The sequence below is a fragment of the Ambystoma mexicanum genome, chromosome 13, assembly GCF_040938575.1.
Source record: "Ambystoma mexicanum isolate Mex_15411 chromosome 13, UKY_AmexF1_1, whole genome shotgun sequence".
Taxonomy (NCBI): domain Eukaryota; kingdom Metazoa; phylum Chordata; class Amphibia; order Caudata; family Ambystomatidae; genus Ambystoma; species Ambystoma mexicanum.
In genome coordinates, this window is record NC_090938.1 from 768,635,942 (window position 1) to 768,663,688 (window position 27,747).

At 49.2% G+C, this 27,747-nt stretch overlaps 1 protein-coding gene across 1 annotated transcript in view; it reads left to right on the forward strand.

Annotated features, from left to right (window-relative positions):
* The window catches only part of LOC138520547 (E3 ubiquitin-protein ligase TRIM39-like), a 127,801-nt gene that overhangs the window by 60,236 nt on the left and 39,818 nt on the right, over window positions 1-27,747 (forward strand). Inside the window, exon 8 of the mRNA XM_069632890.1 lies at window positions 7,239-7,867. Coding sequence (XP_069488991.1) covers window positions 7,239-7,867 — 629 coding nt within the window. The remainder of the gene's footprint in view (window positions 1-7,238; window positions 7,868-27,747) is intronic.

Sequence of the window (27,747 nt, forward strand, 5' to 3'; positions counted from 1 at the left end):
GCCTCCATCAAAATCCATCTGGCGGCTATCTCCCGCTACACCAGAACTCCGGCGCGGTCGTCGCATCGCCTTGACGTGGCCCCTAGGGGCCCCGCGTGTTTTGGAAACAAGGCACAATTACCAAACACGAATGATTACGCCAGACACGAGGTTCAATTCCCAAAAGCTAGGGTTTATTGCAAAACAAAGAGCTTCAGTTGGCCAACTGGTCTCACATCCCGCAACGTGTGTCACCAGACCTCGAAGGACGCAAGAGAGCGAGCAATTTTACAACAGTTACATATATACAAATCAAGGCTCTTACTATCAGCTATGACATGTTCAATACCGCCCATAATGTATTTCCTGCGAAATGTATTTGATGATTGACAATTATGACCATTATGACACAAATGTGACACCTTCGGACCTTGGTTTTAGCAACAGTTTCATTCTGCGGATTCTACAGACATGTTTCTTTGTTTAATAGAACACACTGCTCTTGTTCCTTGCAAGCAGACTACGTACAGGGGAGAGTCACATTCCAGGCTCCGCTATCTCTTGGTTTCTATTCATGTGCTAGGGGTCAGGCCGCTCGCCCAGGCTCGGCGAGGGGGGGCCGTGGAATGAAGCATAATTCAAACCATCAATTACTTGTTTTTCTCATTTATGCCACACCAGCGAGACTAGCTGGCATCTGGCATCTGTATAGTGATTAAATGCCTCGCTTCTTACTTTCAAGGACATGTGCGGGAGGAGATCGGGGCATTCCTATCTAGGTTTGGCAGCATCATGTTTCAATATGTAACTCGTGGCCTCGCTCTCCTGAATGAGCTTCAACGGAATAGAATATTGTTACAGCAAAGCAGTTTTGAACAGAAAAGTAATGAGCAAAGGTTATTCAAAATGGCAAATTCTATTTCTACAAAATGGAGTCTGTTCAGTCAAGCTCATGAATTCGTACTATTCGTGTCTATCAAGCTATCAAAGCTGAATATATGATGTTGTTGGTTTTCGGCCAACTAAACATATTACCTATATTATGGTAGAGTAATTTCTAAACTAACAGCCTGGTGAAGGAGTTCATGAAAGGACTGTTCCGCTCGTTCCCGCCGGTGAAGGCTCCGGCCCTGGCGTGGGAGCTCAATGTGGTGCTGACCAGGCTCATGGGTCCGCCCTTCGAGCCCCTGCACCGCTGAAGTTCCTATCGTGGAAGACAGCTTTTCTTGTGGCCATCACCTCCGCACGACGAGTGGGAGAGATCCAGGCTCTCTCCTGTAAGCCTCCATATCTGACATTCCACGAGACGAGGGTAGTACTGAGGACGCACCCCTCCTTCATGCCCAAGGTGCCGTCGGACTTCCATCTCAACGAGCCCTTGGTGTTACCTGTTTTCTTCCCGTCGCTTTCGTCGCCGGCTGAGAGGACTTTGCACTCGCTGGATGTGGCTAGAGCGCTGAAGTTCTACGTGGACCGCACGAAGAGTTTTCGGAAGACATCACAGCTGTTTGTGAACTTTGGACCTGTGAACTAAGGGAAGGCCCTCTCGAAGGCTTCCATTTCCAGATGGCTCTCCGGCTGCATCATGCACTGTCACCGGTTGGCAAACCGACCTTTGCCCGGCCGTCCGAGAGCCCATTCAACCAGAGCGATCGCTGCTACTACGGCGTTCCGGTCTGGTGTGCCCCTGCTGGACATCTGCAGGGCTGCTACGTGGAGGTCGACGCACACCTTCACGAGATTCTACTGCGTCGACCGGGATTCCAGGGAGGAGTCCAGAGTCAGCCAGGCAGTGCTGCGCAACCTGTTTGCTTGAAGGTGAGCCTAGTGAGGAGGTAAGAGATGCTTAATGTTGAGTTGTTGAAATGCTTAATGTTAAGCCTTGCCACCTCCTGTGGTTGTGCATGTGTGTACTGCTATATATTCTTGTATTCATGAGCATGTGAATCCATGCTAGACCCCATGCTGGAGAAGGAACAAGTTACTTACCTGTAACTGTTGTTCTCCAGCATGGGTCTGGCATGGATTCACATGCGAACCCTCCCGCCTACCCCTCTGTGGCTCTTCTCTTGATCCTACTGCCACTTTACGTGCTACCCAATCTGAAGATGGCTGCCAGAGGAGGGGCTTAGGTAGAGGGCAGTCATTGGCTGGGGGCAGTATGACCCAGAGACCAGTGATTGGTTATTAGGAGAAAGACAGTTCTGAAACGAAACTGAAACTGATTTTTTCTTTACTGAGGACTCCCAGCCTGACGACGGGGAATATTCATGAGCATGTGAATCCATGCCAGACCCATGCGCTGGAGAACAGTTACAGGTAAGTAACTTGTTCCTTCTCTCTTCTCTGCCCAGTTTTCTCCCCCTCTCCTTTGTCTCTGCTTTTCTTTCTTGCTATGTTTTCTTTCTATCTTCTCCTGTCTCAACCCTTTACATCTCAATCTGCTTGTCTTTCTGCCCGTGTTCGTCTTTCTCTCACCCTTCTTGTCTCTATAGCTCCTCCTTGCCTGTTGCTCTCTTTATTTCATGCTTTTTCTCTGCCTGCTTATCTTTCTTTTCGCTGTGTTTCTCTGTCTGTCTTTCTTTCTTGCTGTGTTTCATTCTGCCTACCAGGTTTTTTTTTGCTGTTTCTCTCTGTCTGTCTTTCTTTCTTGCTGTGTTTCTCTCTGCCTGCCTCTTTCTTGCTGTGTTTCTCTCTGCCTGCCTCTTTCTTGCTGTGTTTCTCTGCCTGCCTGCCTGTCTTTTTTTCTTGCTGTGTTTCTCTCTGTCTGTCTTTCTTTCTTGCTGTGTTTCTCTCTGCCTGTCTTTCTTTCTTGCTGTGTTTCTCTCGCTGTCCCTCTGGGTTTATTTCATACTTTCATCCAATCCCTCACATATGGAATCTCAAGTACTATCCAGCATTTTCATTAAAAACACGAGAGAAGCGCCTGTTGGAAGGTGGGGGTGAGGGGGGGGGGGGCAAGGCGCGGGCCGATTCATGGACACCCCTGCCTTTAGTTCTTTATTTCTCTCCCTCCTCTTTAGTTTTCTGTCTCCTACCCTCTCTCCTCCCTGCCTCTCTCCCTCTCTCCCTGTGCTGTGATTTCTATCTCCCTTTCTGTCTGCCTATTGGTCACCGGCCCCTCTATTTCCTCTCTGCGTGTCTTTTTCTCTGTCTTTTCCTATTATCTCTCTATCTCCCTTTCATTCTCCCCATTCTCTGCCCCCTCTGCAGTGGTGTACCGAGTGAGGGGGTGGGGGGGGCAAGCTGCCCCCCCCCCCACAGGCTCTTTTGAGAAGCTGACCGGGACGTTTGTCACTGGGACACCACTCCCGTTCGGCACCTCAATCAGGGTGCCCCACGGAAAGGTGTCCCGCTGGGAGGACAATGTGTGCTGAGCAATTCCTGCTCAGCACACATTGTCCTGGCATCAGGACACCTTACCCTTCCCCCTGCCAGGACAATGTCCCAACGAGCTCCGGGTAGCAGCAGAGGGGCTCCCAAGTTGCTCTGTGTCAACAGAGCATTTCAATGTGAGCCATTAGGCACTGATGGAGGGAGGGTGGACTAATAGCAGGGTCTTTTGTTCTTTTAGAAATGTGCATGGAAGGGAATGATCAGCAGTGAGAAGGGTGCATAATGCTGCAGGCTTTATGAAATCATGACTATGGCTTTACCCAAGGGGGATTTCTTAGGCTAACATTAATCTGCATGATGCTATGGTGACTTTGCATGCAGGATGGGGAGAATAAAACTAAAGCCAACATATTTCTATAATGATGTATATAGTGTAAAGTTAATTATGAAAGGGTAGTTTCGTATGTGATGTGCTTTGCTTCCAAGGCATTGCTTTAAAAAAAAGTATTGTTTAAGCACATGAAATGCAAAGGGAAACCTTAATAAATATCTATATCAACTAAAACTGGGAAGATGTGCTGAGTTGCTTAAATTATCCAGATCCCGGTTTCACCATTTAACCAAAGTGTGTGATCCTGGGCAGATCATTTAATCACCTGTGTCTTATCTGCAGCCCTGTGATCCACTTCAGAGCTTATGTTAATATATCATGCTGTTATTTAAAAAAAAAAGCCTGACTATAGAGTTGCTGCATAAATAACAATCGTGCAATTTAGGTATTTTGCACCACAAAGTTATTTGCCACTTGGCTTACTTATGGCAACTTATTCTAAAGTCACTTCCATGGGGCCTCCAGGTATCAGAGACTGCCGATGCTGCTTGCGATGTGCTTTTCTGGGAAGTCACTCCTGTCGGTGCAGTCCATATGCACATTAGGAGGTTTGCATGTACTTTGCCCCAGAGCGCCTGGACAGAGCTCTAACAGATGAGTTTCCTGCATCTGTAATGATTCTGCAGTTTTATTTATTATTTGTTATGTGGTAAAATGCCATCTACCACTAATGTTACCAAAAATGTAGATTGGGGCCGTGGTGGGTGGTTTGTGGGTGGGAGTGAGACCATATGGACTTGTGTGCACTGCATTTGGGGGAAAGGTAGCAGGACGTTTTTCAGGCTCTCCCACCCATCCCCCCCCGCTCTTGCAATGCTGGATACTCCCCTGCCCCTATGTCTTCCTCTCCCACTCACCTTTACTCCATCTTTTCTCTCTCTGCTTCTCTTGAGTCCATGTTCTCTGTTCTTCCGCCCTCCTCTGTCTTTTCCTACTGTCTCTCCCCTTTGCAGGCCTGTATTCCCTCCTCTGTCTCAGTCTGTCTCAGTCTGTCTGTCTATCTCTCTCTCCTGTATGGCTGTCTCTATCTTTCCATTTGTGTCTTCCTGGTTAAGTTTCTGTCCATGCTCCTCTGTCACTCACCCGGTCTCCCTCTGTCGCTGTTTTCTTGTCGCCTCTTTCTCTTTGCCTGTATTTCTCTGGCCTCCTCTGTTAGTTTCCCGCCCTTTTCTCTTGTGGTCTCCTGTCACTACATGTCTCTTTCTTTGCTATTTCATTATTTTCCCGTTTCTCCTCTTTGTGTTAGTTTGTCTCTCTGTCTTTCTTGCTTGTCTCCTCTTCTTTCTATGTCTCTTTTCCCCTCGCTCGACTGTGCCTCGTCGTCCTCTCCACTCTGCTTATCGCCCTCACTCTCTCTCCTCTAGTCTCTAGCTTTCCTGTTGTTTCTCTGTGTTGAGTCTATCTGTCTCTTTCATGTTGTTTCTCTGTTAGCCTGTCTCTCTTTCCTGTTTCTCTGTGTTAGTCTGTCTCTTTATTTCCTGTTGTTTCTCTGTGTTAGTCTGTCTCTCTCTTTCCTGTTGTTTCTCTGTTAGCCTGTCTCTCTTTCCTCTGGTTTCTGTGTTAGTCTGTCTCTTTCCTTTTGTTTCACTGTGTTTGTCTGTTTCTCTTTCCTGTTGTTTCTCTGGGTTCGTTGTCTCCATTTTTACTGTTGTGTGTCTGTGTTAGTCTGTCTCTTTCCTGTTTCTCTGTGTTAGTCTGTCTCTTTCTTTCCTGTTGCTTCTCTGTGTTAGTCTGTCTCTTTCCTGTTTCTCTGTGTTAGTCTGTCTCTTTCCTGTTGTTTCCCTCGGTTAGCCTGTCTCTCTCTTTCCTGTTGCTTCTCTGTGCTAGTCTGTCTCTCTCCTTCCTATTGCTTTTCTCTCGCATCTCTGCTTGGTCTCTCCCCTCCCTTCTGATCTCTCTTTCATCTCTGCCTGTCCCACTCTGTCTTTTTCTCCCAGTCTATACCTGTCGCTGTCTCTGATCTCTGTCTGTCTCTGCTGTCTCTTCACCCCTTCACTTCCTTTACTCGGCAGAGCTGCAGGGCACTCTCTGGCCGGGAGTGAGGTGTGTAAAGATGTCGGAAGAGAAGGGGGGGTTGGGGGATGGGGGATTTCCCAGGAGTTCACTCTGTTGTATCACGAGGCTGCCTGGGGGGTGTGGGGAGGGGGGTCTAAATAATATGAGAGAGGTTATAAGTGTCTCTCTCTGTTCCACCACCTCTGTCTCCCGTTCACCGTCTCTCCTCTCTTCCTCTCTCTGCTTCTCATCATGTCCATGTTGCTCTCTCCCTCTTCACGTGTCTCTCTCCCACTCATCCTTTCCTCCATGTTCCGCTCTCTCTGCATCTCCGGCGGTTCCCTCTCGTGTCTCTTTGTCGTTATTGCTCTCTCTTTTCTGTCTTTAATCTGCAATATGTCTCTATTTCTATCCGACATTCACAGTCGGTCTCCTCTCTTGCGTGTTTCCAGTCTACCTTTGTGAGTCTCTCTACTGTCTGTCTCTCCGTTCTGTCAGTGTCTCGTCTCTGCTGTTTGGTCTCTCCCTCTTTTGTCTGCAGATCTCTTGCACCCGCCTCACTGTCTCCTCTCTGCCCACCTCTCTTCTGTATCGCTATCCCAAGGCTCCATCCCACTCTCCTCTCGGCGTCTCTGCTGTCTCGTCTCTCCCTCTCTTCACTGCAGATCTCTTGTACCCGCCTCTCTCTCCTCTCTGCCTGCCTCTCTTCTGTGTCCCTCTCCCTGCCACCCTTCTCTCTGCTTTTCTGCTGTCTCGTCTCTCCCTCACTTCTCTGCAGATCTCTTGTACCCGCCTGTCTCCTCTCTGCCTGCCTCTCTTCTGTGTCCCTCTCCCTCCCACTCTCTTCTCTGCTGTCTCGTCTTTCCCTCTCTTCTCTGCAGATCTCTTGTACCCGCCGCTCCCTCCTCTCTGCCTGCCTCTCTTCTGTGTCCCTCTCCCTCCCACCCTCCTCTCTGCTTTTCTGCTGTCTCGTCTCTCCCTCTCTTCACTGCAGATCTCTTGTACCCGCCTCTCTCTCCTCTCTGCCTGCCTCTCTTCTGTGTCCCTCTCCCTGCCACCCTTCTCTCTGCTTTTCTGCTGTCTCGTCTCTCCCTCACTTCTCTGCAGATCTCTTGTACCCGCCTGTCTCCTCTCTGCCTGCCTCTCTTCTGTGTCCCTCTCCCTCCCACTCTCTTCTCTGCTGTCTCGTCTTTCCCTCTCTTCTCTGCAGATCTCTTGTACCCGCCGCTCCCTCCTCTCTGCCTGCCTCTCTTCTGTGTCCCTCTCCCTCCCACCCTCCTCTCAGCTTCTCTTCTCTGCTGTCTCGTCTCCCTCTCTCTTCTCACTGTCTCCTCTCTTCTGTGTCCATCTCCCTCCCACTCTCCTCTCATCTTCTCTTCTGTCTCGTCTCTGGGGATGGGGGGAGAGCTCTCCCGGTTCTCTCTGGAATTTGGGGGTCCCTTGGGGTTTCATTGAAGAATGGAGGAACAGCCGCATTCCCCTGGGCTGTGGGCGTGGTCTGCAGGTGTCTGGTGTCAGGAGGCTGTGATTGGCTGAGCTCTCGCTGTTGGTGTGATTGACAGGCTGTCTGAGCGCTGTGATTGGCTGGTTTCTGAGCCGGGCTTCTCTCTTGCAGGTGTGGTGACTCTGGATTCTGGCACCGCTCATCCCCGGCTCATCGTGTCCGCGGACGGGAGAAGCGTGAGACGCGGACCCCGAGCCCAGAACCTGCCCGACACCCCCCAGAGATTCACTATATACCCCTGTGTCCTGGGGAGGGAGCGGCTGAGCTCCGGGAGGCATTACTGGGAGGTGGAGGTGGGGTGCTGCACGCGCTGGACCCTGGGTGTGTGTGATGAGTCTGTGCCCAGGAAGGAGAAGATCCCAGCATCACCTGCGCGAGGATTCTGGACAGTGCGGCTCCGGGGTGGTCAATACAAGGCTCTCACCTCCCCTCGCACCCCCCTGACCCCCCACGCTCCCCCCGGGGTCCTGGGCTTCTTCCTGGACTATGAGGCGGGCAGGCTCTCGGTCTACGATGCTCAGGACCGGGCTCTGCTCTTCACCTTCCCCGGGGCCCCCTTCCCCCGCACCCTGCGGCCCTACTTCAGAACACGGAGCCCCGAGGGGGGCTGCGGATCCTCCCGGGGGCAGGAGGGGACTGAGAGCAGCGGAGCCCGGCAGCAGGTAAGAGGGGGGGGCTGTGTCTCTGAGGGGGGGGGCTGCAGGTAAGGGGGTGCTGTGCCTGAGAGGTCAGCGAAGGGGGGGGCTGCAGGTCAAAGGGTGCGTTATGTCTGGGGGGTGCAGCTAAAGGGGGCGCTGTGTCTGTGAGGGGGAACTGCAGGTAAGGGGGGCTGTGACTGTGAGGGCGGGGCACTGGGGGGGCTGTGTCTGTGGGGGGGCTGCAGGTAAGGGGGCTGTGTCTGTGGGGGGCACTGGTGGGGGCTGCAGGTGCGAGGGACACTGTGTCTGTGAGGGTGGGGCACTGGGGGGCTGTGTCTGTGGGGGGGATTCGGGCCCTGGCCAGCGGTATATAAAGGTAAGGGGGAGCTGTGGGGGCAGTGGCTCGTCCTTATTGGGGGGGCACTGCTCGTCCTTGCAGTGTCCGTTGTAGGGGGGCTCAGCTGTCAGTTTACTTCTGCAGGGGGGCGCAGACAGGACTGAAGTTCTTGCAAAGGGGGGAATGGGGCAATTACTTCTTTCGGGTGCTGTCCTGGGATGTTTAAGAAGTGTGGGAGAGAAATGAGGGACGGGGGCGGGAACTGTTCTCTGTTTTGGGGGCTGGGGGTTACTGTCCTGTATCTGAAAGGGAGGGGTGGCACTGTTATCCTGATCCAGGTTATATATATATTTGTTTGTTGTGCGAGGGGGCGGGGTTAAGGGTTTCGGCGGGAGCCTCGTTTGAGCGGTGTCTGGGGTTTTGCAGATGTAATTTGGCGTCTACACTGGAGTAGAGGGGGCTGGGAGGGACAGTGGGGTCTCCTGTTAATTAATTTATTTAGACCACCCCCACTACTCCCCCCCCCGCCAGCCTATCTACACCCCCATATATGCGGCTCTCACATTTATATTGCAAAACTGTAGCAACTTTGCTCACACGTCACCCGCTTCCGCACAAGAAGGGCTTTTCAATATCAGTTTTATGTGCAATAGTTATTATATACTGTCCTGCTATAGGCGCTTGGTGTGGAGTCATTTCTTCAGTGGTATTTCCTGCCCTTTGGAGTTTCACTTATATTTTACGGCTCATCTCTATGGCAGGAAAGCCGCTTTACTTGGTTCTGAATCACCATCTTTCTCGGTAACTGCTAGTCTCCCATTCCCGAGCCAACACTGCCCCTAGTGGCACATTTAGGAAGGGTTTATTTACATCCCTTGGTAGGTCTCTTTCTCGCTACTATTTCTTTCTCGGTAACTGCAAGTCTCCCCATTCCCGAGCCAACACTGGCCCCTAGTGGCGCATTTAGGAAGGGTTATTTACATCCATTGGTAGGTCTCTTTCTCGCTATTATTTCTTTCTCGGTAACTGCTAGTCTCACATTCCCGAGCCAACACTGGCCCCTAGTGGCACATTTAGGAAGGGGTTATTTACATCCATTGGTAGGTCTCTTTCTCGCTACTATTGCTTTCTCGGTAACTGCAAGTCTCCCATTCCCTGGCCAACACTGGCACCTAGTGGCGCATTTAGGAAGGGTTTATTTACAACCATTGGTAGGTCTTAAGTAATGTTGGTATTTATTAAAAACTGTTTTATGGTTTTCTTTTTGCTGTTCTCTCTCTTGGCGACTTCTTTTCAAACCACATGGTCTCCAGCTCTATATTAGTTTTATTTTATCCCGTTTGACAGCTGCACTAACTACATACACATGCATGTGTGCACTGATATGTTCCTTTCTATGCTTGCATTGTAATTATGTCTCACTTTTGACTCATGGCAACAAATCATTATTATATTTTCTGAGAGAGTTTTACTAACTACTCGCACTTACCTCTGACCATTTCCCCTTCTCTAAACATTTGCACAACACTTGGATAATGTTTCTCTGCTGCTCTTACCGCCTTATCTTACTTGCTTCACTTACTTCTTATATCTTCTCCAGTTTGTCACATTAATAAATGTGTATAGTAGTCGTAGCCGCCTGTCTTTCACATCCACCTTGCCCTCCCCTCCTCCCCCCTCCCTTTTATGTCCATTAGCACTTACTCTTATCATCTGTCCCATGACCTTTGATATCAGCTTGTCTGCCTCCCCCTTCCCAGCTTGTCTTCTCCTCCCACCCCCCCAGCACTATTCTGAATCGCCCTTTGACCTACTATGATAGTTGCTTGTTTTGTTCCTCTCCTTTCCTCCTCACGTCATACCCCCTTCGTACCCTCCCCCTCCTCTCGTTATACTCATGCACTACATTGATTGTCGCCAGGCATAGTAATGTTACTGCTTGTCTTGTCTCATGCCCCCCTCCCCCTCCTCTCGTTATACTCATGCACTACATCGATTGTCGTCAGGCATAGTAATGTTACTGCCTGTCTTGTCTCATACCACCCCTCCCCCTCCTCTCGTTATACTCATGCACTACATCAATTGGTGCCAGGCATAGCAATGTTACTGCTTGTCTTGTCTCATACCCCCCTCCCCCTCCTCTCATTATACTCGTGCACTACATCAATTGTCGTCAGGCATAGTAATGTTACTGCCTGTCTTGTCTCATACCCCCCTCCCCCTCTCGTTATACTCATGCACTACATCGATTGTCGTCAGTCATAGCAATGGTACTGCTTGTCTTGTCTCATACCCCTCTCCCCCTCCTCTCGTTATACTCAAGCACTACATCAAGTGTCGTCAGGCATAGTAATGTTACTGCTTGTCTTGTCTCATACCCCCCTCCCCCTCCTCTCGTTATACTCGTGCACTACATCCATTGTCGTCAGGCATAGTAATGTTACTGCTTGTCTTGTCTCATACCACCCTCCCCCTCCTCTCGTTATACTCATGCACTACATCGATTGTCGTCAGGCATAGTAATGTTACTGCTTGTCTTGTCTCATACCCTCCCCCCTCCTCTCGTTATACTCATGCACTACATCCATTGTCGTCAGGCATAGTAATGTTACTGCTTGTCTTGTCTCATACCACCCTCCCCCTCCTCTCGTTATACTCATGCACTACATCGATTGTCGTCAGGCATAGTAATGTTACTGCTTGTCTTGTCTCATACCCCCCGTCCCCCTCCTCTCGTTATGCTCATGCACTACATCCATTGTCGTCAGGCATAGTAATGTTACTGCTTGTCTTGTCTCATACCCCCCCGTCCCCCTCCTCTCGTTATGCTCATGCACTACATCCATTGTCGTCAGGCATAGCAATGTTACTGCTTGTCTTGTCCCATACCCTCCCCCCTCCTCTCGTTATACTCATGCACTACATCCATTGTCGTCAGGCATAGTAATGTTACTGCTTGTCTTGTCTCATACCCCCCTCCCCCTCCTCTCGTTATACTCATGCACTACATCCATTGTCGTCAGGCACAGTAATGTTACTGCTTGTCTTGTCTCATACCCCCCTCCCCCTCCTCTCGTTATACTCATGCACTACATCCATTGTCGTCAGGCATAGTAATGTTACTGCTTGTCTTGTCTCATACTCTCCTCTCGTTATACTCATGCACTACATCAATGGTCGTCAGGCATAGTAATGTTACTGCTTGTCTTGTCTCATACCCCCCTCCCCCTCCTCTCGTTATACTCGTGCACTACATCCATTGTCGTCAGGCATAGTAATGTTACTGCTTGTCTTGTCTCATACCCCCCCGTCCCCCTCCTCTCGTTATGCTCATGCACTACATCCATTGTCGTCAGGCATAGTAATGTTACTGCTTGTCTTGTCTCATACCCCCCCGTCCCCCTCCTCTCGTTATGCTCATGCACTACATCCATTGTCGTCAGGCATAGTAATGTTACTGCTTGTCTTGTCTCATACCCCCCCGTCCCCCTCCTCTCGTTATGCTCATGCACTACATCCATTGTCGTCAGGCATAGCAATGTTACTGCTTGTCTTGTCCCATACCCTCCCCCCTCCTCTCGTTATACTCATGCACTACATCCATTGTCGTCAGGCATAGTAATGTTACTGCTTGTCTTGTCTCATACCCCCCTCCCCCTCCTCTCGTTATACTCATGCACTACATCCATTGTCGTCAGGCACAGTAATGTTACTGCTTGTCTTGTCTCATACCCCCCTCCCCCTCCTCTCGTTATACTCATGCACTACATCCATTGTCGTCAGGCATAGTAATGTTACTGCTTGTCTTGTCTCATACTCTCCTCTCGTTATACTCATGCACTACATCAATGGTCGTCAGGCATAGTAATGTTACTGCTTGTCTTGTCTCATATCCTCCCCCCTCCTCTCGTTATATTCATGCACTACATCGATTGTCGTCAGGCATAGTAATGTTACTGCTTGTCTTGTCTCATACCCTCCCCCCTCTCGTTCTATTCATGCACTACATCGATTGTCGTCAGGCATAGTAATTTTACTGCTTGTCTTGTCTCATACCCTCCCCCCTCCTCTCGTTCTATTCATGCACTACATCGATTGTCGTCAGGCATAGTAATTTTACTGCTTGTCTTGTCTCATACCCCTCTCCCCCCTCCTCTCGTTATACTCATGCACTACATCCATTGTCGTCAGGCATAGTAATGTTACTGCCTGTCTTGTCTCATTCTTTCCCTTCTCCTTCATAATTGTTCCTTGCACTTGCACTATCTGAAATGTCGCCTGGCTGATTATGAAAGTTATTTCACATTCTGAATTGTTTCAAGGACCTATAAGAATGTAATTGTACTCCCCCATGTTCCCTCCCTCTTTGAAGCGCTTTGAAAAACATTGTGTTTAGGCGCTATACAAATAATTAATCAATCAATTAACACTGTGCATGATTTATTCAGTGAAGAAAACATTAAAGGGACGTTATGGTTTAATTGCGCCAAAAAAAAACGTTTTGAATCTCAGAAAATCAACGTTAAAGGAACTTGTACCACACAACCCTACCTCGGTGACATTTATTATGTGTGTTGGGAAATTTGGGTAGAGGTGTATTAGTAAACAGCTAGAAGTCACTTTAAGCAGAATAGGTCATATATAGTGGACACATAATGTGTATCTCATGTGGAAGTTGGATTAGTGGGAAGCTGTGTAATAGCTCCTAGTTCCCAGAGGCAGCTCATTTTCACTGTTTGATGCTTGACATCTTCACATCTTTATTCCAATCCCTTCCTCACCCTCCTTTTCATCTTCATTACTGTGTGGGGTCCATGGCATTACCCATGTTCTGTGTGATGCTTGGCAATACCCCATCTCCAGACCGAGTTCACCCTCCTCCAAACACCTGTAGCATAGGATTTCGCTCCCAAACCTTCATGATATTCTGGCAACCCCTACTAGCTTCTACAGCATTATTGAGACCGCTAGGATCTAAGGTGAGTCTTTTTAAAATGGGTAGATCTGTCCAGCATCATACATTCTCCGTGATCATGTTCATGTTATCGTGCAAGGTTCAGCATCATACAGTCTCTGTGATCATGTTATGGTGCAAGGTCCAGCATCATACAGTCTCCGTGATCATGTTATGGTGCAAGGTCCAGCATCATACAGTCTCAGTGATCATGTTATGGTGCAAGGTCCATCATCATACAGTCTCTGTGATCATGTTATGGAGCAAGGTCCAGCATTATACAGTCTCTGTGATCATGTTATGGTGCAAGGTCCAGCATCATACAGTCTCGGTGATCATGTTATGGTGCAAGGTCTAACATCATACAGTCTCTGTGATCATGTTATGGTGCAAGGTCCAGCATCATACAGTCTCAGTGATCATGTTATGGTGCAAGGTCTAACATCATACAGTCTCTGTGATCATGTTATGGTGCAAGGTCCAGCATCATACAGTCTCTGTGATCATGTTATGGAGCAAGGTCCAGCATTATACAGTCTCCGTGATCATGTTATGGAGCAAGAGACAGCATCATACAGTCTCCGTGATCATGTTATGGAGCAAGGTCCATCATCATACAGTCTCTGTGATCATGTTATGGAGCAGGGTCCAGCATTATACAGTCTCTGTGATCATGTTCATGTTATGGTGCAAGGTTCAGCATCATACAGTCTCTGTGATCATGTTATGGTGCAAGGTCCAGCATCATACAGTCTCCGTGATCATGTTATGGTGCAAGGTCCAGCATCATACAGTCTCTGTGATCATGTTATGGAGCAGGGTCCAGCATTAGACAGTCTCTGTGATCATGGGCAAGACCCCAGCAGCCAGTGACTGAACCCCATCAGCCAAGAGAAATGGCCCTATTAGAGTATAGCTACTGGCAGCGGGGTTGAGCCAGAAAGAACCAGTTCCAGACATTGTGCTAAACTCCTCTGAACTCCCCAAAGCCTTTAAATCAGGAGGAGCTATATCTGGACAACAGTGGAGTCCAACGTGCAGTGTGTTTTGGGTGGTAAGGCCGGGCAAGGACACATGCCACTTGCTGGTTATTAGTGGACATTTGATGGTTCGTTTTTGTATTTAAACACCTATAGGTATAGGGGATGACCTACAAATGGGGACTGTCCTAAAGCAAACGGCACACAGGGTGTACCTACACAAGTGGGGGTTTTTGTCCAGGTGTTCAACTGTTTAGTTGATTCTGGTTCAAATCATAAAGTTCTTAACTTATTCTTACAAGTTCTTGTCTCTACTTGAGACGCTCTAACCTCCTATGTAAAGTCTCAAAATAGTTGGCAAACAAAATGTTCCAGCGCCTAATCTTCAAAAGTCTTTTAACCCCCTGGTTCCCCTAAACTAGTAGAACAAATGTTCCAAGGTTTTGGCCCAATGTAAAGGCTTCACAAACCTGTTCTTCAAAGTCCAACTCTATTATCTAGAAGTTCTCCTCTGAGAATGTTCTTGTAGTAGTTAATCACTCTGGTCAATCCTTTCGGTCTCTCTGTTTTCACCTTTTGTCTCAATATCTCTTCCAGGTTTCAAGCTTCATGGTTCTCTCTCCTTCAGGCCGTTCCTCTGCCTTGCAACAGCCTCTTGTAGACTTCTCCCAGCCCTTGCATTAATCAGGATTTACAGTACGTCCCTCCCAGTCTTTGGGTTTGTCAGGATTCACAAAGGGTCTCTCCCAGACCTTGGGTTTGTCAGGATTCCCAATGGGTCTCTCCCAGACCTTGAGTTTTCTTTCTGCATTTATAGCAGCAGTAATGGGTGCCATCCCTCCTCCCCCCAATGTATGGAACTTGCGAGGCAGCCAATCTAGATTCTCTAGTATTGGTAGATGTAGTCAAGCAATCAAGGCCTAGCTTCTCAGGAGGTGATGCGAGCTGGTTCTTAAGTACAGTGTAGTCCCCAAGCACCCACAAAGGAATGTCCACACACTGTATCGGTAAAAACAGTCTTTATATAATTAATATTCAAGGTCATATACACGATCATGATAACTCACTTTGTACTCCGAAAATCAACACTGGTAAATATGTACAATTCTAAAGTGGTACCACTAACATTATTAGATCTCATTAAAGTGCATATGATCAGAATGACACACAGATCAAAATAAAGAGGAAACCAGCTGTAGAGAGAGGAAGGAAATCAAGCTGGTTGAGCAATAGGCAGAATACTGGTAACTATTGTTAAACACAGTTTTGTTTGGAGATCCCCCCCACCCCCCACCTGGGCAACCTGTAGAAGAAAGATAAAAGCCCAGTCCATATATTGTTCACACTAGACTTTCCAATAGTTCTGCAACCCCAAAGTACCTTGCGTTGTAGCGTTTCACGTCGGGGAATTGGCGGCCCTTCTTGAGTGTCCTCCCTTTCAGGCAGGAGTCATGGGTCGTCGAACGTCCGACGGAGAACAGGTCGAGCTACGACGGTGAAGTGGCTGCGTCGTTCCTAGCGGTGCTCGTTGACGGGGAAGCATAAACGTCCTGCAAGGAAGAGGTGTGCGGGGCACCTTGAGGTCGATTGTTCTGGACCGCAAAGAGTTGAAGAACTGTGGCCCAGCAAGGACGTTGAGTCTTCGGCGTGTCTGTGGTCTTTGGGTGGCGGGAAACCACCGGTGGATGCTCCTCGGCGTGTCGACAGTCGGGCCTTCTCTGGCAGGATACAGCGGTGACGATGCAGACGAGAGCGTCCTTGGATCAATGAAGTTCTTAGGCAACGGGAGCATGGCAGCTCCAGTCGGCGACGGCGGTCGTCGACAGTGGTGGTCAACAGTCCGGGTGCTTCTCCTTGGAATTCTGCCGCAATCCCTGTATCGGGTCGGCAGCCTGTCGAAGGTCTGTCTACCAGGGAGCTTAGGCAAAGATCAGCTGTGCACGATGGTCCCTCATAGCTTGGGAAGAGGGCGCCTTACCAGGTCCTCTCCGGGTCAGTCCTTGAGGCACAGCAGCTTTCAGATTGCGAAGGAGAGCAACAGCAATTCTTCTCGTCCAGCAGGGCTCAAGGTTAAGCTTCAGTTACTCGTCATAGTGGACTTCAGCTTCTGAACACGATTCCTAGCAGTGAGAGGTCCCCAGATATACTGTTGATCTCCCATTCATTCCGCTGGGAATCACACTCAAGCATCCAATCACGACTACGGGCATTCAGGCAGGCACGCAGCCAATCAGGCACACAGTGCATTCTGTCACGACCCTCAGCTCTGATCCCCACTGGCAAGCCCATTGGCCAGGTGGGATCAGAACTTGGATCGCTAATAAGGCCTGGCATCCACTTCTCAGGCCCTCTTGGGGCCAGTCCTGGCGCCTTTGGCGCCAGGCTCATCAGTAATGGAAGACATCTGCTTGAGGAACGACTTTATTTAGGCTTTCAGCCAACATGGAGGCATCCACATAGCTTGATTCCTAGAACCAAGCCATGCGGTCTAGTGTTTAGGGTGTGGTGGCCTAGGGACTACTTTACCTGGACTACTTTACAGTGGCTATTTAAACCACACCCGAACAAGACAACACGTGTCGCGTTACTTTGCTGCTAGCACCGTGACGCTCACCGTGTCCAGCTTTCTCACGAGCCTGACGAATTCCGGACCTGCAGAAAAAAACAAAGAACATCGTTAGCAGCAGAATCTTACCTGCAATCTCCATCCTTCACTGCTCGCAGCTCCTGGGCAGCTCCGTTGGAAGAGTTCGCGGCCCGGATCGACGGACCTCAGAAAGGGAGAAAGACATCATTAAAGGAGGTAGTACAGACATTACATCCACAAAGCGCTTAGAGACTTACCTGGCTGGTTGCTTTTCGACCGGCACAGCTCCGGAACTCCATCCGCGCTGGGAACACAATGCGACCTACGAAAAAGAGAAAAGCACAGGTCCGTGAGGACAAGACATCGCTGTGCTGCGCAAAGCGCCATCCTTACCGCATCATAGCGCTATTGTGCGCCATTGTTTACCGGCGAGAACCAGCCTACCCATTTCACCAAGAGGACACTCCGCGCACCTAAGGGAGATGAAAAGAGACATTTTAGAACAGAGAAAAGGCATGCAAGAATAACAACGCCATCAATCGCAATAAGACCTACCTGAAAGACATTACTAGGCCCGCAGTCAGTGAAGTAACTGGACCGCACGCGCCCACAAAAGACAACGCGCCCCTGCACAGAGAGCAGGATGGAGAGCCCACCAATTCCGACAACCAGGTGAGAAGAGAACCCAGAGGGGCTGAAATCACAAAGGAGGTGGGGGAAAACTTACCTTGGTCGTCCAGTCCTAATATGGTCTTCATTTCCAGGCGGAGTCCCATCGACACTGAGACCCACACCAGGGAATCATTGAGAAGGGCACCAACGACCAACTGGCGTCCCCGTGGATACCAGGTGAGCATAACAGAACGCGAAGCCTCACATAAATAATCCACCTGGGCGCCATGGAAACATCGGAAATCGACCAATTAGCCCAATTGTTGGGGGACTTTCGTGCTGAGGTTCTTTCAGCTCGACAAGAGACTAATGCACTCCGAAGAGACCTAATAGTGACCAAGGAGTGCACCGACGAAATTGGCAGACAGTTCTTGCAATCACAGGCAGGTCAGACTCCTCTGCCTGGAGGAAATCCACTGATCCTATCTCACCATCTTATACCCCCACACCAGTACAGATCACGCTGCCTGGAACAGTTCCCCTGGCACCACCAGAAAGGTTTTCGGGTGACCCACGGAAATATGCAGCATTCATAAATCAGTGTCGCCTTCATTTCCTTTGTCGCCCTGGGGCATTTCCAAATGAGGGGCATTTGCAGCTTGTTCCAGCCTGTGTACACTTTCACTAGTCCGACTTCTGTTTCTACACAACTGCACTCATTTGTACAGTCTAACCCGTGCAGGAGGGTCCTTCGTTCCACTTGGAGCGTCCCCTGCCTAGCAACGGTCTCTAACAAACGCTCGAGTACCTTCGACCTGGAAGGAAGACGCTTTGCCGCGATCTGCCTCGCAAAGACTGATGAACGCTGTTCACGACCGCACACCGCGGCTTCAATAGTAAGTTGCCTCACTTCCCACACTATGCCTGGCTAGTGTTGCGGTTTACTTCAAAACTCATCATGATTAATCTAAAGCTCCTCTGGTCTTTTCTTACAGACGCTTAGAGCGTGCCGCATCCTGCACTGGATCGTGCCATCATTATATTCCTGGGACTGGGTTCTTCGGAATCCATTGGACTTGTCCGAAAAATCACCCCGCCAGGGTGAGTCCTTACCTTTTCCAACACTTAATTAAGCAATGCAGCTTTTGTTAACCTAATTTCAGTACCGTGCATCCATGCACACCTCTCACTGCCCGTATTGTTGTTTTCAGCATCTGGGACCCCGTTGCATTTTTTGATTTGTTGATTTCTTCATGATTGATTGAAGAATACTTGCCCATAGGCACATCCAACACAATAGGACACAGGATCCTTACACATAAGATGAGCGCTTGCCTGATCTGGATTTTGTAGTTGTATTTAGACACAGGGCTGTATACTTTCTCCGTTGCATTGATGATTACTCTGTTATTATACATTGGAGCCACTGGAGTCTGGGTTGCTTGTGGCTTTGGATACTAATCAAATGAGTGTCTGTATAAGCACTAAATTGGATTCTGTCCTTTCTTGAGGGTATGCAATCTGGGACATCCAGCCCAATGCTCACATGTAATTGTGCAATTGTGCAAAAGTACCACAGTATGTAGTATGCCTCTTGAACTACAATACCCTGCTCTTATACATACTTTTTCAACATTTTTTTATTTCAGTTCATTTGTATGATTTTTGGCTCATGAAGAAGAGAATTTACTTCTCGAAACGCGTCAGCCGTCCACAATGAATGAAACTTTCTCTGTTATTTGCGTTTGGAATAAATTACGCATGTTCTTATATTCACACCATTGATTGCTTAATTATTAATGACTACATCTGCTTTCTAATTGAATATTTTGATTTTGAAATACAAAAAAGTTTTTTTAACTAATGTTTAGGCGTCTTTTTGACGCAATTTATAGGTGTGCAGGGGACGGGAGGGTTCCAGTTTGGATCCTCTTTTCTCTCTTCTATATATTTATGCAGCCCTGTGCTAGAGCTGCTTTTCCTCCCCCGCACCCAAAAGACCTTTAAACCCTTGGTCTAATAACCTTTAATCCCTAATATTTCAGGACTGAGAGTGTGCACCTTATATCCCTTCCTGCATTTCCAAATGACCAAGCTCGGGTAGCTTTCATCCTATCATACTTGAGTGGAAGTGCAGCGGATTGGTTGGTGCCATTGGTGACCCATAATGATCCATTGTTACAGGATTATGGGGGGTTCCAGAGAGAAATGGAAAAACTGTTTACTCGCAACACCCAGGAACAAGCAGTGGATAACAAACTCTTATCCCTCCGGCAGCGGAACCAAGACTTGTTAACATACATTGCTACTTTCAATAGACTGGTTGCTGAAGCCAGGTGGCCAGAAAACAAAAGAACCACGTTATTCCATCGAGTTTACGAGGCGAATTAAAGGACGTCTTGGCCCAGGTAGTTGATTTCCCCCCCCCCCAGAGACTGTACCGAATTCATAAATCTGGTTGTGCAGCTAGACCATCGGTTGCAGGACCGAAAAGCAGAAAGGTCCAAAGCAGACTCTCAAGTAGTTTATGTTGGGCCTAGAGACAACGCACGCGGGTGCCAGATAACGCCGTAGAACCAATGCAGATCCGAGGGATACAACCGCCATTAACAAAACAAGAGCGGGATAAAAGAAGACAACAGCAACTTTGTTTGTATTGTGGAAAACCAGGACATTTCCTGAAAGACTGCCCGGTAAAACCCCCAAGGAGGACAGTCGGGGCCACAGAAAAGGATGAAGTTAAGGAATCGTAAAACTACCAAGCTCGGCAACCATAGAGGTCAGTTTGTCGAGTGATGAGAAAGAGCCACTGACCTCACACTTTGCGATACCCGTGATCTTAATAAACCACCAACAATCGTCAAAGATGCATGCCGTAGAAGCGTACATAGACAGCGGAGCAGTTGGAAACTATATAGATCAAGAGTTGGCAGCAGAGATGGGGCTCCCGTTGTGTTCTAAGTCTACTAGGGACAAGGTGACTACCGTGGATGGGACAGAAATTGCCTCTGGACCAGTAACCCAGTGCACAGCTGCAGTAACCTTGCTGTGCCAGGATGGACATCGGAAGTGTATTTCGTTCGATCTTATTAAGGCACCTCAGTTCCGGTTGATACTAGGGATGCCATGGTTGGTTGCTCACAACCCTTTGATTGACTGGCAGGCACGGAAATTAACCTTCTCTGGCAACTGCTCCCTGGCATGCTACTCTCCGAACCGGAACCCGACTCCTGTATCTCCAAGACTTCCAATACTGTAGCTTCTACCCTAGGAGTAACTAATTCTTTGCCAGATGAATATCATGACTTTCAGGACGTATTCCAAAAAGACCAGGCTAACACATTGCCGCTGCATAGGCCTTATGATTGTCAAATTGACTTCATTCCTGGGGCACAAATCCCTTGCGGCAGGATCTACGCTCTCACCGAACCAGAAAACCTTCACCTGAAATCCTATTTTACCAGTACCTTGCAAACAGATTTATCCGCCCATCTAAGTCCCCAGCAGCCAGTCCTTTGTTCTTCGTACTGAAAAAGGAAGGGGACTTGAAGACCTGTATTGATTACCGCGCAATAAACCAGATCACAGTGAAGAACCGCTACTCCTTGCCTCTTATCCCAGAAATGCTAGACCAAGTCAAAATGCCCAGATCTATACCAAATTAGACCTTCGTGGAGCATACCATCTGGTCTGAGTCAGAAGCGGAGATGAGTGGAAAACCGCTTTCTGTACCAAATATGGCTTGTTTGAATATCAAGTCATGCCTTTTGGCTTATGCAATGCTCCCGCAGCGTTTCAATATTTCATGAATGATGTCTTGAGAGAACTGATTGACATTTGCGCCTTAGTGTACATATATGACATTTTGGTCTACTCGGTCTCAAAACAAGATCATATCAGGCACATTCGTTCAGTCCTCACCAAGCTCCGCCAACATCGTTTGTATGCAAAGCTGGAGAAATGTTTTTTTCACGTCACCGAAGTAGAATTTCTTGGTTTCATCCTTTGCCAAAAGGCATCAGAATGGACGTACATAAGGTTGACGCTATTCTAAAATGGCTGTATCGCTTACCTCTGGGGCCCAGCAGGAGTGCCTGGTCCAGTCTGTCGATGGGTTCTGGTCCGGTCTGTGGTTCTCGCAGTTGCCCAAAACACTCCTCCTCACTCTGCCCACTGCAGGTTTAGTCACCCAATGGACAGAATGTGGGGGAGTGATCCGGATTGAGGAATGAGGTTCCAGGTTCCTCGGAGCTGCTGGATCCTTGGATGGTTATGAGTCTTTAATGTCCTGCCCAGTTCCTTCACTGGGTCCAGGTGGGCCAGGCCTGCTGTGACGCACCAAACTGCCTTGTATATATCCTTTGCTGCAATGCACAGTTCTGTGCTGATTAAATCTTACAATGGAAGGGTTCAATATACCATGTGGCTCAACTAGGTTCTGGGGAGCCTTCAAATGTCTGTCACTTAACTAAGTATCATACTTCTTCTCTCTTGCAGGTCGGTGGACCGCCTGAGCCCTGCAGTAGTGAAGAGCCCTTTGGGAGTAGGAGCGGACCAAGGTAAGTTCACTGGATGGGGAGGGGCGTGGTGGTTAATGACTGTCTCCTACCCTTCCCCGTATGCTTTATATTGCAGGCAGAAGAATGGAGCTGCAGCGTGGGCAAGCCGACGAGGGAGAGATCAGCTGGTGCCTGCCCTCTGCGCTGCTGACGAGTAGAAGAAATGAGCTGCAACGTGGGCGAGGCGACGAGGGAAAGATCAGCTGGTGCCTGCCTTCTGCATTACTGACGAGTGACCGCTGTTCCCCTCTGCAATGCCAATGAGAGATCAGCTGTTTGCAGTGATGCGAACGGACCCGCCGAGTAACCTGCTGCTTCTTCTGCGTTGCTGGGATCGAGGAACCCAGATGACTGGAGCCGCGGGATGAGAGTGGAGTCAGACCGTGACAGGCAGCGTCACGCTTCTGCAGAGCCGGGGAGAACGCTAAGCGCTGGCTGTGGCTCAGGGCGGGGTTTATATAGCCCTGAGCCCACCCAGCACCACTAGGTCACCATGGATGTTTCCACAGTAGGCCCTCTAGGGGCCATGTTGGATTACATTGATCGGTCCCAACCTGGGGGCCATTTTGGAAGGGGCATTTCCTAAAGCAGTGGCAAAAGCCAGTTTTCTGCGCCATGTTCTTAGACCAGATGCCGCCACTGCTACTGACTGGAGTCTTGGGGGTCATGACGGCACTCCCCCATAAGGGCCCCCCAAGGAGAGCCAATGGACCTGGACATTCTGGGTGTTCACGGTGGTATCGAGCCAAGAGACGTGGAGCATGCATGTGTTCAGCTGGTTCCCAGGTCCGATCTAAAACTCCATACCCTTTCCAGTCCACCAAATAATAGAGTTTTTTCTGCACTATCTTGGAGTCCATGATATTTCTGACTTCGTATTCCGCTTCTCCCTGTACTATCACGGGGGGAGGCCTTTTAAGGGTGTCACGAGTGCCAGGATGTACAGGCTTCAATAAAAAGACGTGGAACACCGGGTGCATGCGAAGTACCGGTGGGAGTTCTAGTTCCATGGCCACAGGGTTGACTATGTTCTTTATCGGGTATGGCCCAATGTATCTGGGGTGACATTTCTTGGGTCCTTTCAACTGAATATGCTTTGTGGATAACCAGACTTTGTCGCCAACCTGGTACTGAGGTTCTGGGGTTCTTTTCCTGTCTGTGAAACGCTTGTGGTTGGCTTTTGCTACCTGCAGGGCTTGGGTAGCCCTTTTCAATGTTTCCTTAATGTTGGTGTGTAGGGTTCTCACTGCTGGCATGTCCAAAGGTGCTGGTGGGTCTAAGGCTGATGTTGGTGGATCTCGCCCATGCAGGAAGAAGAAAGGCGAAATGCCAGTGGAACTATGAATTGTGTTATTGTATGTGTATTCCGCTGCCCAGAGTAGTTCCTCCCAATTCAATTATGTCTGTGTAAGCATGCACCGAAGGTACTGCTCGAGCGATTGATTTGTCCTCTCGGTCTGCCCATCGGTCTGTGGATGGTCACTGGTAGACAGGCGGACCTCGGTCTGAGCCTTAGCACAACATGCCCTCCAGAATTTGGACACAAACTGGCTCCCTCGATCCGATATAACTACCGAAGGGAAGCCATGTAGTCTAACAATGTTGGTGAGAAAGATTTGAGCTAAAGTTCCTGCACTGGGTATGCCTTTCAAAGCGATGAAGTGTGCCATCTTGGTTAGGAGATCGACGACGACGACCAGTATGGTATTAAAACCGCCACAGGGGGGTAGTTCAGTGATGAAGTCCAATGAGATTGTATGCTACGTGATCGGTGGAATTGACAAGGGACAGAGTAATCCCTGTGGCTTGGTCCTTGGTGTTTTGCTTCTGGCACAGATGTCACAAGATTTCACATGCTGTGCTATATCTTTCCGCCATGTAGGCCACCAGAAATACCGTTGGATTTTTGCCATGGTCTTGGCTATACCAGGGTGTCCTGCTGTAAGTGCATCATGGTAGGTGTTCATGACCTGTTCCTGCATTGCCAGGTGTGGCAAGAAAAGCCGATTTCGGTAATATGGGAGTTCGTTAACTTGAGTTTGTTGCGAACCTTGTGAAATCCATGTACGCACTTGTGCTGGGGTCATGGCTTCCTTGATCTGTTCATGTAGGGTCTCCAGTGTAGGCAGAGGAGTACCGGTGATTCCTAACAGCTTTTCTTCCGGAATGATGAGCTGTGGAGGAGGGCTTGCATATGCATCGTCCTTTTCTGTTCTCCAGCCGATTCGTGCCAACGCATCAGCTTTTCCGTTTCTTACCCCGGGGCGATAGCTGACAGTGAAGTCATACTCTGAAAAGAACTGGGCCCATCGCAAATGTCGGGGTGTTTGGGCTCCGGCCGTCCGCAGAAATTGCAAGTTGCGGTGGTCGGTAAGTACTGCTACCGGATGTCGTGCTCCTAAGAGATGGTACCTCCATTCCTTGAACGCTGCCTTTATGGCGAGAAGTTCTTTGTCGGTCACCGCGTAATTAAGTTCTCCTGGGTTGAACTTTCGAGACCAAAAGGCTACCGGGTGTAATTGATTGGTTTTTGGGTCCCTCTGGGATAGCACTGCCCCATAGCCACGTTGGAAGCATCTGTTTCCACCAAGAATGAAAGGTCTGGATTTGGGTGTTTGAGAATAGGTGCTGTAGTGAACCGTTTTTTCAGTTGCTGGAAAGCCCTCTCGGGCTCGGCAGTCCATTGAAATGTGTGGTTCTTATGGAGTAATGATGTTATGGGATGGACGATCTCTGAGAAATCAGCGATGAACCTTCTATAGAAATTCGCGAAGCCTAGGAAACTCTGGACCGTCTTGATTGAGGTGGGAGAAGGCCATTGTAATATTGCTTCCACCTTGCGATTATCCATCTGGATACCCTGAGGGCTAAGAATGTATCCGAGAAACTCCACAGTGGTGACATGAAATGCACATTTCTCAAGTTTTGCAAATAAGCGGTGCTGACGTAGTTTTTCAAAGACTGCTCTTACGTGGTGCACGTGTTCTTGGACAGATTTAGAGTAGATCAAGTTATCATCTGTGTACACCATCGCGCAGACATCCAATAATTCCCTTAACAAATCTGTCATAACGTATTGGAATGCAGCTGGCGCGTTGCATAGTCCGAAGGACATAACGTTATACTCGAACAACCCAAATTTGGTGCGGAAGGCCGTCTTCCATTCGTCCCTGGCCTTCACGCGAACCAGGTGGTAGGCCCCCGGAGGTCCAGTTTCGTATAGATCCTTGCTCCCTTAACTTGATCTAAGAGTACAGGAATCAGGGGCAAGGGATATTGATTCTTTATGGTAATTTTGTTAAGCCCTCCATAGTCTATACAAGTTCTGAGGTCTCCCTCTTTCTTGAGGACGAAGAAGAGAGCTGAGGAAACAGGAGACTTGGACGGCTGAATGAATCCGTTGGCCAGGTATTGATCTAGATATTCACGTAGATGTTGGTTCTCTTTTTCCGTGAGGGCGTAGATATGACTACATGGAGGTTGTACTCCAGGAATTAGATCAATTTGGCAGTCGTAGGGCCTGTGGGGTTTCAAGGAGTTAGCCTGATCCTTGTGAAAGACGTCTTGGAAATCGTCATACTCTGGAGGTAGCTGCCCTATGATTCCAAGCACGGTTCCTGGTGACTTTGTTACATGTGCAGGGTTCTCGTGGACTGTGGTTGAAGCAGGATAACAGGTACGAGTACACGCGGTTGAAAATGTCAGGGAATGAGTACACCAATCTATGACCGGATTATGGTACATCAACCAGGGCATTCCCAAGATCAATTGGAACTGGGGAGCATTGATGAGATCGAAGGTAATCTGTTCCTGATGGCCATCATGGCATAGCAATACAACCTTTCCAGTACGTTGGGTCACCGGCCCTGACGACAACGGAGTTCCATCCACTGACAGGATGTTATCGACTCTGTCCCGTTTCTGTATAGACACACCTATCCGTAGGGCCACTGTGATGTCCATGTAATTGCCTACTGCTCCGCAGTCGATGTAAGCTTCCAGAGCATGCATCCATTGTGGCTGCTGGGGGCATAGTGGGATAACTGGTGTTGTAAAATGCGAGACCGCTGGCGTCTCATTTCCCGACAAGCCGGTCTCTACTCTTGTCGAGCCATGTAGTTTCCCGGTAACTCTGGCGGCTCTGTCGCGGTTTCCATGACTCCCAGTGATTTTCGGGGTGTCTTATTCGGGCAGTCCTTCAAGAAATGTCCTGCTTTACCGCAGTACAAACATAACTGTTGTTTCCTGCGTCGTTCTCTTTCCTCCTTGGTTAGTGGGCCTCTTATACTCCCCAATTGCATTGGTTCTGGCGTGCTTTCGGTAGTTCGAGGTGTGTCCCGGGGACGAAGGTACAAGGGGCGATTCTCAAAATGGGATTGGTCAGACTTCCTTTCTGGCAGACGAGGATCCACCTGTATCACCAGATCTATGTAGTCCGTACAGCGATCCGGTGGATTCATAACTTGAGCTAGAACGTCTTTTAGTTCGCTTTGCAGACCCTGATAGAACAGGGTGGTTTGTTTCTCTTCCGGCCAACGGGTCTCAGCTACCAGCCGATTAAATGTTGTGATGTACGCCAACAAGTCCTGGGACCCCTGTCGGAGGGCCAACAGCTCCCCATCCAAGGCAGGACCCCGGGTACGGCGAGAAAACGGCTTGTCCATCTCCTGTTGGAAATTAACGAAATTGTGTAGGACAGGGTCATCCCGTCAACTAAGGGCACCGACCAGCTAGCGGCATGTCCCCCTATGTAGGACAAGATGAAGGCAACCTTAGTTTGGTCCATTGGGAATGCTCCTGGACGACACAAGAAATGGAGCCTACACTGGGTCATAAACACCCTGTACTTTTGAGGGTCCCCCGTGAACCTTTCAGGTGGAGCCAATGGGACTGTGACAGGGGTGGTTACCTGTGTCTGAGGCGCTGCTGCTGGTGCTCCATCAACTGCGCCAGGCAGTGGGGTTTTTCCAACTCCTCTGTTCCTTCCCTGTTCACAACCAGCTCCTTCCTCATGGCGTTGGTTTCCGAGCGTGCAGCGTGCACTTCGGCCCTCAACTCGCCCAGCAGGGCAGCTAGTTGGTCGATCTCTGATGCCATGGCACTCGGGCAAGGCGGTAACGTGGGTTTAGCGTTCTGTAACGCTTACCTCTTGGGCCCAGCAGGAGTGCCTTGTCCGCTCTGTCGACGGGTTCTGGTCCGGTCTGTGGTTCTCGCAGTTGCCCAAAACACTCCTCCTCACTCTGCCCACTGCAGGTTTAGTCACCCAATGGACGGAATGTGGGGGAGTAATCCGGATTGAGGAATGAGGTTCCAGGTTCCTCGGAGCTGCTGGATCCTTGGATGGTTATGAGTCTTTAATGTCCTGCCCAGTTTCTTCACTGGGTTTTAGGCGGTGTTGCAGTTCTGCCCGGTTCCTTCACTGGGTCCAGGTGGCCCAGGCCTGCTGCGGCGCACCCAACCGCCTTCTATATAACCTTTGCTGCAATGCACAGTTCTGTGCTGATAAAGTCTTACAATGCAAGTGTTCAATATACCATGTGGCTCAACTAGGTTCTGGGGAGCCTTCAAATGTCTGTCACTTAACTAAGTATCATACTTCTTCTGTCTTGCAGGTCGGTGGACCGCCTGAGCTCTGCGGTAGTGAAGAGCCCTTTGGGAGTAGGAGCGGACCAAGGTAAGTTCACTGGATGGGGAGGGGTGTGGTGGTTAATGTCTGTCTCTTACCCTTCCCCGTATGCTTTATATTGCAGGCAGAAGAATGGAGCTGCAGCGTGGGCGAGCCGACAAGGGAGAGATCAGCTGGTGCCTGCCTTCTGCGTTGCTGACGAGTAGAAGAAATGAGCTGCAACGTGGGCGAGGCGACAAGGGAGAGATC